This window comes from Camellia sinensis, chromosome 7, assembly GCF_055761805.1.
Source record: "Camellia sinensis isolate YWXY chromosome 7, ASM5576180v1, whole genome shotgun sequence".
Lineage (NCBI taxonomy): Eukaryota > Viridiplantae > Streptophyta > Magnoliopsida > Ericales > Theaceae > Camellia > Camellia sinensis.
The window spans coordinates 48,156,627-48,171,226 of record NC_138967.1 but is presented as its reverse complement, the minus strand read 5'-3'; the positions used below and the strand labels follow the sequence as shown (position 1 = coordinate 48,171,226).

The following is a 14,600-nucleotide window of genomic DNA, read 5'->3' as shown; positions in this document are numbered from 1 at the left end:
AAGACCTCTCTCACACCGAGGTAAGAAGGTGTGTGCCTAATAGGTAAGGTAGAGGGTTGAATGCTGGGTGTTATTTGAGGTATTCCACTATGAAGTTCTTCAATGGAGGTGAGAAATTGCAGAGAAGTTCCGGTTAGTCTCTCTCTGTCTCTATTTTTTAAATTTGATCATATGAGAATTTAGGAGTGAATAGAGTTTGATTTTAGTGTTTTTATTGTTGAATTCTTGTGTTTGAGGTAAAACTGCTTTTGGAAATTTGAGATAAATTCCCTCCAGAGAAATTCTGGACTTTCTAAAGAATTTCTCTAGGTTCAATCCAAAGAAAATTCAAATTTCTCTGGGTTCATTTTGACCAATTTCTCTGGGTTCAAATTCAAATTCAAATTTCTCTGCATTCATTTATAAACCAGAGAAAATTCAAATTTCTCTGAGTTCATTTTAACTAATTTTCTCTGGATCGTAAAGACACATTATTTTATGAAATCCAGAGAAATTCCCAAATACATCTTCAAAAAACCAATCATCACATAAATTTATTCCAACAACTGTTAATAAGTTAAAACAAACCAAAAATCAAATCTGAACAAGGCTGGAATTACCCACCACAATATTCATCATTGATCAAATGACCCACAAATTTATGAACTAAAAAGTTCTACAAAAATCCAGAGAAATTTTCTCTGGGGTTGAAGTGAATTTCTTTGGACTGAGGGAATTTCTCTGGGTTGAAGTAAGTCTAGAAAAATTCTAGTAAGATTTTCTCTGTGAAGTCGAATTTTCTCTAGTGTGGATTGAATTTTTGATTGATTTCTCAGGTTTGGACCAGAGAAATTCTCTGGTTTGGAAATCTATAGTTTGTTTGAGTATATTTCTTGGTTTCAATGCTCACCAACCATGATGTGCAATGGTTTGGTTTTGAGAAAATTTTAAGCTCATCATGAGATTACAGATGTTTGGGGTTTGAAGGATTTTGACTTGTTTGCAATATATGTTAAAAGAGTTTGAATCCAGTGAAAATTCAATTTTTTTTGCCCTATTTGGAATTTTCTCAGTGATATGTCCAGAGAAATTTAGAATTTTCTCTGTGATTTGTCTAGAGAAATTTGGAATTTTCTTTGTGATGTGTCCAGAGAAATTCTCTAGATCAATTTTTCTCTAGATCAATGTTGACGGACTTTAGACATTATTAAAATATTGAATGTCCTTTATGCTATAAAATTTTAATACCAGGGAACTTTAAAAAAATCCCCTAATAATTAATGACGTTTTTCATCAAACACAATTAAAAAAATGTTAATAATTGTTAATTTTCAGTGACAGTTTAAAAATTGTCACAAAAAATGTCACCAATGATAAGTTTTAGCAACAGTTTAAAAAATCGTACAAAAAAATCACTAATTTTTAACTTTCAGTGACAGTTTAAAAAATTCTTCATAGAAAAACGTCACTAATTGTAAGTTTTAGCGACAATTTATAAAAATTGTGACAAAAAAATCACTAATTGTCAATTTTTAATGACATGCAAAAAATTGTCAAAAAAAAATTATTTATAGTGACGATTTTACTAAAACTAACTTTCAACGGGACTTAATGAGAATTAAGTCCAACTATTAATAGCTATTGGTAATTTATCCTTAAAATAAAGAGTTTTAATCCAACTTAGCTCCCATCCACCTATTTATAAAATATTTATTTTAAATTTTATGTTATTAATTACAAAACAAAGTAGAAAAATAATAAATAATAAAGAAAAGTACGTATATATATATATATACTCTTTTTTTAATTTATTTAAAAAGTTTACATTAAAACAATTCTTAAAAGATCATTTTTACTTTACAATTGAACTTTGATAGTATTCTAAATTTAAATAATTATTAAAAGGGTCTAAATAATATAATAGCCCTTTAAGACAAAATAATAATACTAATAATAATAATAATAATAATAACTTATATTTATTGATATTTAGATATTCTTTTAGGGTTGAGTTTGGGCTCGATGTCAAGTTGGACAGGATTTGGATTGACACATAAATGGGAGATTCTATTTATACTAAAAAAAATCATTAAGTGCGTCTAATTTCTCAATAAACGTTGTTCAATTATTTAGAATTACAATTTATTCTTAGTACATTCTATTTTGTTTTTTTCAAATTACATTTCAAAATACACCAAAATAATAAATAATACACAAATTGAAAACCCAAATTATTGTAAAAAACCTTTCAAAAACCTTCTTCTGGTTGAGATTCAGGGAACACAACCACCAGCCACTGTGGACCGCGCCGAACGTCAACCATCAACTAAAGTGGGTTTATGTACATTCTCTACCTTTCTGATGTGTTTGGTTTAGGGATTTATGAAGAGATTTAAAAGGAAAAAGAAAAAAGAAGTGTAAAACTAGATGAAATGTAAGTATATTTTATTCACATTTCACCTATATTTTATCTTTCTCTTTTCAAATGCTTTTCAAATCTCCCAATCAAACCCGACATTCCTCTAGCCTTCTTCTTCATCCCAAACACTCTGATATTTATATGAATAGGTTTATTTTTGGAAATTCTCATTTACTCATAATTAAACTCTTTCAACGAGGGAAACTTTGGATACCCGATTGCCATTTTCACCACTTCTGGCTTATAGTTCAAATCATCGAGATAATGGGATGGATTATGTTATGGAATAAGCACTTTGAGAATCCTGTTATGGAATATGTTATGTTACTGTGCTTTTTTCCAACGACTTTGCTAATGGATTTGGACTGAGAGACCACACTGAAACTCACTTGAAAATGAAGGGTCTGTGCTTAAATGGAAATTGTATGGTTCGGAATTTCATATCCAAACATGTTGCTTTTTTCCAGGTAAGTATTCACATAAACAAAGTAAATATGCTCAAATTTGAAATAAAACACAGAAATCAAGAATTATACTTTGATATTTATGTGAATACTTACCTTTTTTTTTTTTATGGGTTGTTTCAAAAAACAATTTTTATTATTATTATCATCAATTGTTTGATTTTGTTTAAACTTTTTTTATTCGCAAGGATAAGTGTTAGGTTTTTTTTCTTGGCAATCCCGTTTGACAAAACTCCTTTGTGTTGTAATTTTATTCGCATTTTTATTTCAGTGAGGCTATGAGTGTTTAGATGCGAATCCAATCCGAATTGTGCTTTTCAGAGAAGTTTGTGATGCTAATACTTTCAAGATTGCCACTTCGCTGATTATGACGGGGATCGAGCTGTTCGATCATGTTGCCTGTTCGATCATGTTATTTTTTTCCAGTTTTTCCAGTTTTAGCCTTCCCGCTCGAGCGGGACAAAGGGCGCTCGAGCGGAGATTGGAAGTTCTCAGCATCTCTGCAGTCGCCTGTAAAATACTGGAAGGTGTGATTTTACGCTCGAGCGGATGCTCCTACGCTCGAGCGCATCTCAGTTTGTTCGCACGCAGTTTTTGGTCAGTCCGCTCGAGCGGGCTGTGTTGAGCTCGAGCGGAGATCGCGGGACAGATTCTATAAATTCGCGTATTGGGTCAGATTTTGAGTAGAACTGCTCCAGATCTTCTTTTTGGGTTCTAGGGTTTATATCTGGGGATACTTTGGGAGTTTTCTTTGATGTTTTTATTGAGTATTCAACTCATGATCTAAAGAGAGTACATCAAAGGTTTGTTTGTTATACACAAAAGAGAGAGTTATTCTTCAGTTGTGGATTCTGAAGAATTCGAGCCTGAAGCTTTGGTGGAATCCGGAGTGGCTCATCAGAAAGACAATTCCGTGGTGAAGATGGGGTTGGAAGAGGCACATAAAGGTTGGTTCAATTAGGCGTTGTGGATTCGCTAGGTAATTGAGAGTATACCTGTGTAATTCCTTTAATTCTTCTTAGTGGATTGTCTTGTGGCTGTTGCCCGTGGTTTTTTGATCACAGTTGGAGGTGTCCAATTGTGATTTTTTCCACGTTAAATCGCTGTGTCTCTTTGTCTTGATTGTTTGATTGTTTGATTGGGATTGTTATATTCTGCTTAAAATTGGTACATAATCACAAATCAACATCTAGGGGATTTCTAGATTTTTCAATAAGAAACAATGATGTTGATGATAATGGTGAGTTTTAGTAGGATGATTTGGAATTTTGGAGTGAGAGAGAAGAAGAGGAGAAAATAATTGAAATTTGGGGCAAAAGATAAAGAATACATATATATGATTAGAGTGTATCATGAGAAAAAAATATATATTTTATTTTACAATTTAATATGTGTTAAATTTACATTATGATATACTAGTAAGAATTAAAATTACAAAATTTTAATTAAATGTACGTAACGATTTTTGGGGTTAAATGTGCCACTCATTCATTTGAATCCACGACTTGCTGAAATTTATTTTTTGGGCATGAATAAATTCCAATGTGTTCATCCTTGTTCGCACACAAATCAAAATTTTGGGAATTTAAGTTAGGTTGTGTAGGTTTTCATTGCTCTATTGAAAAAATCTTCCATGATTGATACAGTCCTGACCTCTTCCCTACATTCAACACAACCATCATTACTCAGTTCAGTTACAACTCCTTTGGCTAACTAACAGAATGACAACCACCACTAGCCAACTTGATTACTGATCTGAATAACCATTTTAGCCTAACCTTCTGTTTATTTTTTTTAAAAAATATTTTTGGTGTTTTCTGACATTTAGTACATTGAAAAGGAAATTCAATGACAACGTTAATGATGTAATCTTTGAATAGAACAACTTGCTATGATACATTTCGAGTCGTGTTACAGATGTCACATTTTTAAAGATAATATTTGCTCCCACCAGATAGTGTGCACCGAGTTTCCAGTAAAATCGCCTTCAAGATGCAATGAACTTGATCTTAGAATCTTGTATTTGTATTTTCACAAATGAAGACAGATTAAAATACCTTCGTATACCATAGAACCGGGGACAATAGTTTCTATTGGAAAATATTTTCTGTCTATTCTCTAACAATATCGACTGGCCCCAAGGAAGAGAGCTAAAAAGGAACAGGGAAAATGCAAATCACATTCAGCAAGAAAGAAACAAGGATAGACCTCTTTTCAACTACATAGTGAAGCTCTTACTATATCCAAGTTCTGTCAAAATCCACCCCAACATAACTCTTTCATAAAATAGAATAGACAAAGCAGGAACAACATATTCAGGAATAAAAAGAACTTACCATTAGTCAGAGAAATTGTTCAGAATTCTACAGTAATATAGAGTATGAATGGTACAATATCTGCACAACAGCATGTTTAAGTAATGTACTTTAGACAATTTATAGTTAATTTGACTCCGTTTAACTTTCTGCTACAAGAATCTCATCATCAGCATCGATTCCAACCCAATTGATCAAAGCAAAAAGGAACTCTCTGAAGCTAACCTTCCCCTTTCTTTCCTAGTCCGTTTCTTCTGCATTCATACAGTGCAATTACTAAGATAAGGGTAAATAACTTTAAGGCAATGCAACCACAGATTTACTACAAAGCAGCATGGAAAAAGATGTCGGTGATACCAAATCGAGTCCTTGTAACGTGTGCTGGGGAAATCTCCAGAGGAGAATCCCCATTTAGTGCTTTGACCATGTCTTTCTTGTTCAGCTTTCCATCACCATTTGTGTCAAGAAACAAGAATGCTTCGATTATAGTATCAAACGTGGCTTCAAGCTGTGGCGATCCCGTCTTTGATGTCTTAAAAAACATCCACACGATAAGAATAGTGAATTGGCAATAAATGTTGACCTAAACAAGTGAACTTTGCAATTGAAAAAAAAAACATGTTATGAGTTAATTGTGTTTACAGTGTGAGGAGAGTTCAAGTGATCCATTAGGAGATAAATGAGACACAAAAGAACAATAAACTCTTTGAATTGTATCCCTTCACTCCCATCTACGTCACACGAGTGAAAAAGATCATCAATTTCCTTCTCTGTAAGATGGAGTTGCAATTTCTGTAAGCATTTCTTGAGTTCCTCAAGGTCAATAGTTCCATTAGAATCTTCATCTGTTTAGAGTTAACAGAGAGATTGATCAGTTTGTAACATTGCTCCATCAAAATATTTTTTTTGCAAGGAAAGCAACCTTGTGAAACTCACCGCACTGTTCAAAGACACCTCGGATGTCTTTCAATCCCTCTTTGATCTGAGGGAACCTCATGATTATGCCATTGATTGATCTGAAATTGTTATTTCCAAATGGACTTCTCTTAACTTCCATCATTTTCTTTTCGAGCTTAGTGTCTAACCTCTTGTACTTGTTTTGCGAATTATGACAGCAGAGTATACCTCCTACTTTGTTGGACAATGACTTCAGAGCAGGGCTAGTGTGAGACGGGCCTTAAGAACAAAAAAACCCAACAAACAAACTGAATTTAAGCACAATAAACAAGATCAAATTTGGAGTGTGATTTGTTTTCACACTAACAAGCAGCATGAAACAATTTGTCTGGTCTTATAATGGGCTAAGACTGCATACATATTTCCCTTAAAGTGGGAAAAACAAATGCATCCTAAAAGTAGCTAGGCGGCAATGCTCAGCACCCATATGTCATTCCACCAAAGCGGCAATATATGTCATCTATCAGAGCAACAGCAAAAAGCTTCCACTCCTTAGCTCAAAGAGAATGGAAGATGAGAGGCAAAGGAAGAGGGTAGAAATTAGCTCAAATGAACATAGAGCCCACCTCACCCTACATGGTATGATCTTATTGGTTAGGTCTGGCTAGCATGTGGCATGTGGCATGAAATGAAATGACAAGTATGACCAAAGGAGAATAATTTATTTACTTTTAGAAGGGATATTCCAAAGAATATTCTAAGAAGCATCTAGACATACTTGATTACTAAGAAAAGTTCTATAATACATGCACCTACCCCATAAGTTAAGACAAACCACCATTCATTATACACTCTTTACTCTAGGAATATCCATTGATCCCTTCTCGAGGATCGTGGATTGACTTGAGCATCAAAGTGCTCCCGCCCGACTAACAGTTAGGCAATAACAATGGTTTCTTTTGTAGATTACGAACACCTGGTGGCCGGTCATCAAGTAGGCTATGATTTGTTACCCCTACAGGTGCCAAATGGACATTTTATGAGTAAGAAAAACTTTATTTGATATTTTCCCAAATAACTAGAAGTGTAGCATATTACTGAAGAAGATGGAAAAAAGATAGCCAATCCAACTTTGATCAGATCAATCAAGTACCCAAAATCCTATTACATGATGAAACACATTGTTAAAACTGTAAAAATCATTTGCTACAAAAATCAGCAATAGGGTTCTCTTATATATTAATTATATGATGGCAAGCTAATACATATAAGAAGGAACAGAATGATCTGTGCAATAACAAACATCTACAAATTGATAGCTTTAACTTAAGTGGGTACTCATATTTGAAATAATGAGATTGTAAGTTTCAGAGATATGTATGTTCTAATGGCAGTGTTGAGAAAACAAGGTTAATAAATTAAAAGAGATGAAGAAACAAAGACTTACCCAATGAATCTTTCATGGTTTCTGGTGTGAGAGATGACATAGCTGAGTATTCCTTCAAACATTTATATACATGGGTCTGTATATCTGTGTGTGTGTGTGTGGGACTAACATTGAATATGACATGAAGGAGGGCAAGCAAAGGAAAAGTAAAAGGGAAATGGGTTCAGGGCCTTTTGGCAAAGTGAAGTGGAAATGCCTTTAAGCATTATGGCTTTGAATTGAAATCTCTCTCTTTCTTTCAAGTGGAAGATTGCTTTGAGAACATTCTCTCTTAACTATTGTACTTGTTTGGCTTTTAGAAATGGCAATTCTGTTACATATTCAGACAAAATACTTAAAATTTTATTTAAAATTTAAATACGTAGACAAGATTCATTTTATTTACGACTCATAATAGATCATCTTCAAAATGTTTACAATACATTTTACTTATAATTTTTCATGATCCTTAAAATTATTGCCAAAAATGGTTTGCAATACATAAAGTTGATCTAATTGGAGAAGAATGCTTTGACTGGTTCGAGATTTGCAAGTCTTGGTGGGTCAATACAATTATTAAAGCACAAGCACCTTGAAATTTATTTGTTAACTATACCATTTTAATAGATAACGATGCTCAGCAAAAATATAAATAAAAACAAAACAAAACAAAACAAAATAGAAAGTCACAAATTATGATCAGTGACCACCTTACCACATCATTTGGATGATAGATTTGGATTTTAAAAATAGAAGGAAAAAAATAATAAATAAATAAAGAGAAAAATAAAGGAAACATTTAACTTATATTTCATTCATATTGTCTAACTTTTTATTTTTTCTATCCAAAGCTATGATCCACCACATAAAATTTGAAAGAACATTTCTTCCACATGCACTCGAACATTTGACCTAATAGTCCTGGAACACCAATGTGTTTAGTTTCAGTTTTCTAAATTTAATTTTCTAAAAATGTATTTTTGTTTTCGTGTTTTTTTTTTATTTTTAGGAAATATTTTTAAAATTTTAATCATTTTTTTTTTTAGATACATCTTACTTAGATATATATATATATATATATAAGTAAAATATTTGTAAAAAATTATTTTAAAAAATTAATAAATACACAAAAATACGAAAAATATACTGAATTTTCAAAAATAAAAATTTGTATTTTTGATATTTAATAAATTTTCTAATGATTTTTTTTATGAAAATTATACTTTTTAAATGTATTTATATTATGGGTGTCTAAAATTTTTTTAAAAAAAATACTTAAAATATTAAAAAAAAATTCAGTAAAAACAAAAAAAAAATTAAAAAATAAGAAAGTAGAATCTTCTAAAAAGTGTTTTCAAAAAACTGGAAACAAACATTAGAAATTAATTATTCAATAATCCCAAGATACTCGAAATTTGACAAAATAAACAAACACCCACCGAAGGACACATTCACAAGCCAAATATTCTGCTAATGACATTTTTTCCAAGTCAACTGACAATTTAATTGCTCAACACAGAAAGTTAAAAGGTATCCTAATTGTATTTACCAAAGATCACATCTATCTTTAATCTGCGTTATAACCCTCAATGCATTGCAAACTAAAGAAAGAGCTTTCAAATGTCCACCGCTGTATGAGATGCAACTTGAAATTGACTTTAAAAGGTCTCCCCATACACAAATTATCAGCTTTGAGAATATACAAACCACTGATGTTGCAGTTGGAAACACCGGACTCGACTCCTCGTTTAGATCAACTAGATGAAAACAATAAACCAAAGAAAAGAGAAAATTAAAAGTTTATTTCTCAGCAGTTCGTCCACTCCAAAGGGATGGAATCGCCATTGCTAAACAAGGGCCGTGGTCTCTTTTTCAGTGCAGCCACCGCCTGAGAAGCCACACTACCCATTGGAGAAACGGGACTTACATTTGAGGTCAAGCAACTGTCAACAGAGCAGTTGCCGAACCGAGCAGGCAGATTAGAAGCAATCTTGTTTTCTATAGACACGGCAAGTTGGGAGAGAGAAGACATTTTTAGGGTCTCAACTGGGACCATCCCATTACAGTCATTTGAAACCTTGATCGCCAGTTCTGAGAGCTCTTCTCTGGCTGCTTCAAGCCCAGCAGTTGCAGCAGCCTGGTCATTCAGAGCTTTACAAGCTTTCTCGAGGATTGACTGCAAGTACTTGCCTTGTGCTTCAATCCGAATTTGGAGACGACGCTGAACCTGGTTCCAGTAGAATCGTAATGATAAGCTTCTTTACAATAATAAATTTATAATCCAATCGAAAAATAAACTCATTCACGGAAATTCTATTGCACCTGAGGTTTCTGAGAAAATTACACGTAGCCCCAACATGGATTTTTGAAATTAAAAGTTCATTGAGATTGACACAGATATCCTCTGTTAAGTCACCATTGAATCTCGTGATTGAAAATGACGACTTTGAGTTTTGTGCCAAGACGATATTTTCACTCTTATTTGCCTTAATGAGATCATGAAGCTCCTATTTATGGATTTTCTTTTTTCTTTTTTTCTTGTCTCTTAATTTGCTAAGAGAAGGGCATACAGGTTAAAAATAAATAAAAACAATTAAAAAAACTTTAGAAAAACCCTTTTGAGGCAAAAAACACGGTGACAACTGCATTTTTATTGCCAGATTGAGCATCAAGTAACAAGGTGAGCTCAGTTTTACAATGTCATAAATAAGAAAACAAAGTGCAATTCCAGGACCATTGGAAGTCTTCACTATTCTAAAAACTCCATAAGACCAAACTGTACACACAGACTTTTTTCTTTCACTATAAAGCATGTGTAATGTTTTTCAATAGGAATGGACTCCTTTTTTTAAAAATATTAAAAATAATACTACTAAAATAAAAATAAATAAATAAATAAATCATCACTTTTTGGAGATGGAGCTAATGAAGTACTAAAAATGAAATGGAAAAGTATACGGACACCGAAAAACTGGAAACACCAAAATTACTGATGTGAGAGAAATGTTCACATATCTATACATGCAAACATCATCTATAGATGGAAACATTGTGTCACATCGGTGACTTGGGTAATCGAGATTTCCGGTGTTCGTAGTACCACTCAATTAAATTCCAATAAATTGCATTTTATATATATGTTTGTGTATATTTTTCTATTGTCAAAGGGAAATCTTTCTTCATCTCACCATGGTTTTTATCCAGTCTAAAAAAAAACAAAACAAAACAAAAATGCCACACAGTTCTACTTCTCACCTCATTTCCTTACTCCTAGACACAAGCAAATGAACCCCCTTACATGTATACATTTAATGTGGGCCCCACTGCCTTGAGTATGAGACTCAGACGATGAGGTGAGAAATGAGACCATGTATATATAGCATCACTCATAAATAAATATCGCATGGGTAATTCATTGTTTCAGTTAAGGTGACTTTGTTTTGTTAACTACTGTATGTGGGGTGGCTTGTGGCAACAACGGTTTTTTCTTTTCTTTTTCTTCTTCTTTTTATTTTATTTTATTTTTTTGTAACTAATGGTTTCAAGATTACCATGAACCCATGTTGTCTGTGGGAAAAACACTTTCTAGAAGCAAATATAGAACCAACAAAAGAGACCTTGCGTCGAAGTCAATAAGCTGATATTTAAGGAACACACACATAAGCAAGAAATTAACCTCCAGCTGTTCATGCAATCTTCGCTGGACCTCCATCTGTACTCGCAAAGCCTCAGTAACCTGGAAGCCACTGTTTAAAAGATGCAAAAGCAGCAAAATGTGATGGCAAGCAATTAGACAAACTTTCGTGGCAAAAAGAAGAAAGGAATTACTGCTCGGCTTCAGTGCTTATGTGTCTTGGACATGCTAAAAATTAAAATTTAAAACAGAAGGAAAAAGTGTGTAACATACTCATTTAAATCTTGAGCTAGTTTTGATGATGATGATGTACATGAACCAGTGTCTTGACTCTCAGCAATGCAAGACGCTGCAATTCCAATTACACAATAGCGATGAATCAATAAGAATTTCAACTACTAATACTAATGTCATGAAACATCCATTGTTTTCACTCCCTGATGCATCAGATATTCATCTGCTTCCTCTCTTCAACGACATGCTCCCTCATATCCCACATACACCACACACACCCCAAAACCAGACCTTCAAGATATGAACTTAATGGAAATTAGGATTCTCAGGTTATGCACTGGAGGAGATGACAGGTCAGAAGATTGTATGCAGAAAAAGAATACCAAATAATTCCATAGCCTCTTCATGAAACTTCATGTTCCAAGTACAAGTTTAGGTACCCCATGCTAAGGATTTTCATATTTTATGCCTAGACATTTCCAATTTTAGGTGGATTTCTGTGCTGTCACATTTGTGTGCATTTAAATTTTCAAGTAGTTCTATCTTATTTTTATTAGCTTGATTTGAAGATCACCTTAAATTCAACATACAAATGTAGTAGATGGGCTAAATTTCATATGGTTTATCAATAACACAATGTACAAACTACTAAGCATTATAGTGAGCACAAGGTTGATACCATCTTTAGAGCTGTCAGGTAACTCCTTGCAAGATTGCTTCCCCAAACGATATTTCTGCAAAAATGAGACACCAAATACTACGCCTGTGAATCCGTTAAAGATTGTTATCTATAGAGTCAGCAAATGAGCAAAGCTAGTAACAAATCAACAGAAATGAATCTGAAAAAGATTGGTTCAAATTGGTATTCAAATGTTCAACCCCTTCCAATAGGAAAGCTCAAAGAGTCTTTTCTTTTTCTCGTATTTTGTTAAAATTGATGTATTATTGATTGATATATGTTGTGTATTTTCTGATGTTTACATTGATTCCTATATATAGGAGATGTGAAGTGGAGATGGAGTGGTGTAGTGGGTTAGGTTTAGTGGAGTAGGTGAGGTGGTAGTGGTGGTAGGTGATGGGAAATTCTAACAGCCCCCCGCAAACTCAAGGAGGATAGAAACTAACCAACTTGAGTTTGGAGAGAGGAACAAAACAGAAAAATAAACTGATAAATAAAATAAAACAGAATAGGAGACACGGTATGGTCGTGTCAGACCGATGTAGCAGACAGTTTATGGGGTCATGTCGGACCGTTGTAGAAGACAGTTTATGGGGTCATGTCGGACCGTTGTAGCAGACAATGTTGTGACAGTTGTTGTGACAGTTTACGGAGTCTTGCTGGACCCTTGTAGAAACTAACCGGAATCTATGTCGGGACAGTTTACAAAGTCTTGTCGGACCCTTGTAGAAACTAACCGGAATCTATGTCGGGACAGTTTACAGAGTCTTGTCGGACTCTTAAAAAGTCGCACCCTCAAAAGGTGTGCCCAATTTATCAAAAGGCGTGCCATCAAAAGGCGTGCTCAATCCATAAAAAGGTGTGCCATCAAAAGGCGAGCCCAAGTCATAAAAAGATGTGCCGAACATGATGGCGAGGCACGTGAGTGCCGTGGCTGGCGCGCCCGTGTGTCGTCTGGCGTCAAGTGGCGCGCGATACGCGTGGCTGCCTCTTCATCATGGTCTTTATAAACCGAAGCGGAGGCTGAGGCTGAGGCAGAACAAACTAGTTGAAACTTCCTCGTTCTCTGAGAGCTGGTCTCTAAGAGCTGTAAACCCTGAAACAATCTGTAACATCTGAAACACTCTGTAACAACCCTTTCGGACATTAACCGTCTGAAACACTTAGCAACCCAAAACATGGCCTCGTCTTCCCGTTCAGCTACCCAGAATATGGCCTCTTCATCCCGTGGTCTACTCACTCTCTTTCCCGACCTCAACGAGTCAACAAGAGAGATAACTGGTGCGGTGGCCAGTGAACCGCAACCAAACACCCCTGGTTTTGCTCCGTTGAACTTTCCGATGCGGTCTGTGGAGCAAAAAATGGCGGTGCAAACTGATATTGAGGCCAATCAGTATACATTGAAGTCATGCGTAGAAACCATGACTGCGGTCACAAACTTGTCGCACCGGCTGCAGAGTAGGACAAATGAGGTGCAGCATTTAAACGCCCAACTGGCTCTGCTCCAACGCATGTATAAGGATGCGCGAACAGAGATAAGTATGCTGAAAGTAGAAAATAAGGAGCTGAAGCGGAAGGCCACCGTTATGTTCCGATTCGGAGGTCCTCCATATACTGTAGTGGAGGAGCAGGGAGAAAGCAACTTGCTTGGTGGTCTGGGAAGCACGGAGGCAACACCGTCAAGGGCCGCTCAAGACGGAGGCAAGAAGAAGAGACCGGCGGCAGAGTAGAGAAGAAAAATCCCACTGTTCCGATTTGTGTTGGTTTTGTTTTGTTTTGTTTTTTTGTTTTTTTGTTTTTTTTTTTTTTTTTTTTTTTTTTTTTTTTTTTGTGGTGGAAAATGGTGATCGGGGTGAGCCCCGACATAAATAAAATGAGTTTGGGGTGCAGTGCAGCTTCTTCCTTTGTTGTTGTTGTTGTTGTTTTTTTTTTTTTATATATAAATAAAAAATAAAAATAATAATAATAATGAAAAAAAAAAATAAAAATAAAGTGAAAGAAAAAAATAAAAAAAGAAAGAAATAATGAGAATAGATGGGAAATCAAAACGAGAGAGTATTGTGTTGGGATAATATAGTATAATAAAAAGAGATAGATATATAGATAGAAAATAAAGAAAGTTGGGTATGTAAAAAAAAAATTAAAAATGAATTGAAGAAAAGAAATAAAAAATAATAAAGTTTGAAATCAAATGAAAGAGAGAGAGGGGACAATCCATGTGATAAAGTGGAGAAAGAAAGAGCCCATGTGCATAAGTCTACCCGAGAGGGAGAGAAGAAATGCATGTCGAGAGCTTTATAATAAAAAAATAAAATTTGGACGGTGGATTGTTTTTTTTTTTTTTTTTTTTTTTTTTAATAAAATATATATATATATAACTAACGAATTGTTTGAACCTCACCCACTGGAAAAAGAATGGAGGGCCCCACGTTGAGAACAAATTCCCACGGACTAGACATCTTTGCAGAAGACACAAAACAATCTTTTGAACAACTTTCGGCTGGAAAGTTCAATACCATACAACAAAACCAGTTGTACACATACCTACACGGT

At 34.3% G+C, this 14,600-nt stretch overlaps 2 protein-coding genes across 5 annotated transcripts in view; both read right to left on the bottom strand.

Moving 5' to 3' along the window:
* Positions 1–5,176: 5,176 nt before the first annotated feature.
* On the bottom strand, positions 5,177–7,831 carry LOC114301360 (putative calcium-binding protein CML22). Of its 2 annotated transcripts, XM_028246325.2 has the most exons (5): positions 7,522–7,831; positions 6,114–6,353; positions 5,820–6,022; positions 5,535–5,709; positions 5,177–5,431 (listed from the first exon to the last, which is right to left on the bottom strand). In XM_028246325.2, the coding sequence occupies exons 1-5, from the start codon at positions 7,559–7,561 to the stop codon at positions 5,418–5,420; spliced, it is 672 nt and encodes a 223-aa protein (XP_028102126.2). In that variant the 5' UTR covers positions 7,562–7,831; the 3' UTR covers positions 5,177–5,417. The 2 variants fall into 2 exon arrangements, with proteins under 2 accessions (XP_028102126.2, XP_082733966.1); XM_082877840.1 differs by lacking the exon at positions 5,177–5,431 and having other exon boundaries at positions 5,441–5,709; positions 7,522–7,697.
* Positions 7,832–8,979: 1,148 nt separating this feature from the next.
* Positions 8,980–14,600, bottom strand: part of LOC114301357 (protein PHR1-LIKE 3) — a 29,678-nt gene continuing 24,057 nt past the window's right edge. For 2 of the 3 annotated variants that reach the window (XM_082877838.1, XM_082877839.1), the window contains 4 exons: positions 12,048–12,102; positions 11,408–11,483; positions 11,177–11,246; positions 8,980–9,727 (listed from right to left, as the gene is read on the bottom strand). In XM_082877838.1, the coding sequence (XP_082733964.1) occupies positions 9,308–9,727; positions 11,177–11,246; positions 11,408–11,483; positions 12,048–12,102 (621 nt within the window). In that variant the 3' untranslated portion in view covers positions 8,980–9,307. Of the gene's footprint in view, positions 9,728–11,176; positions 11,247–11,407; positions 11,484–12,047; positions 12,103–14,600 lie in introns of those variants that run through there. The other variant, XR_014335267.1, reaches the window with a different exon arrangement.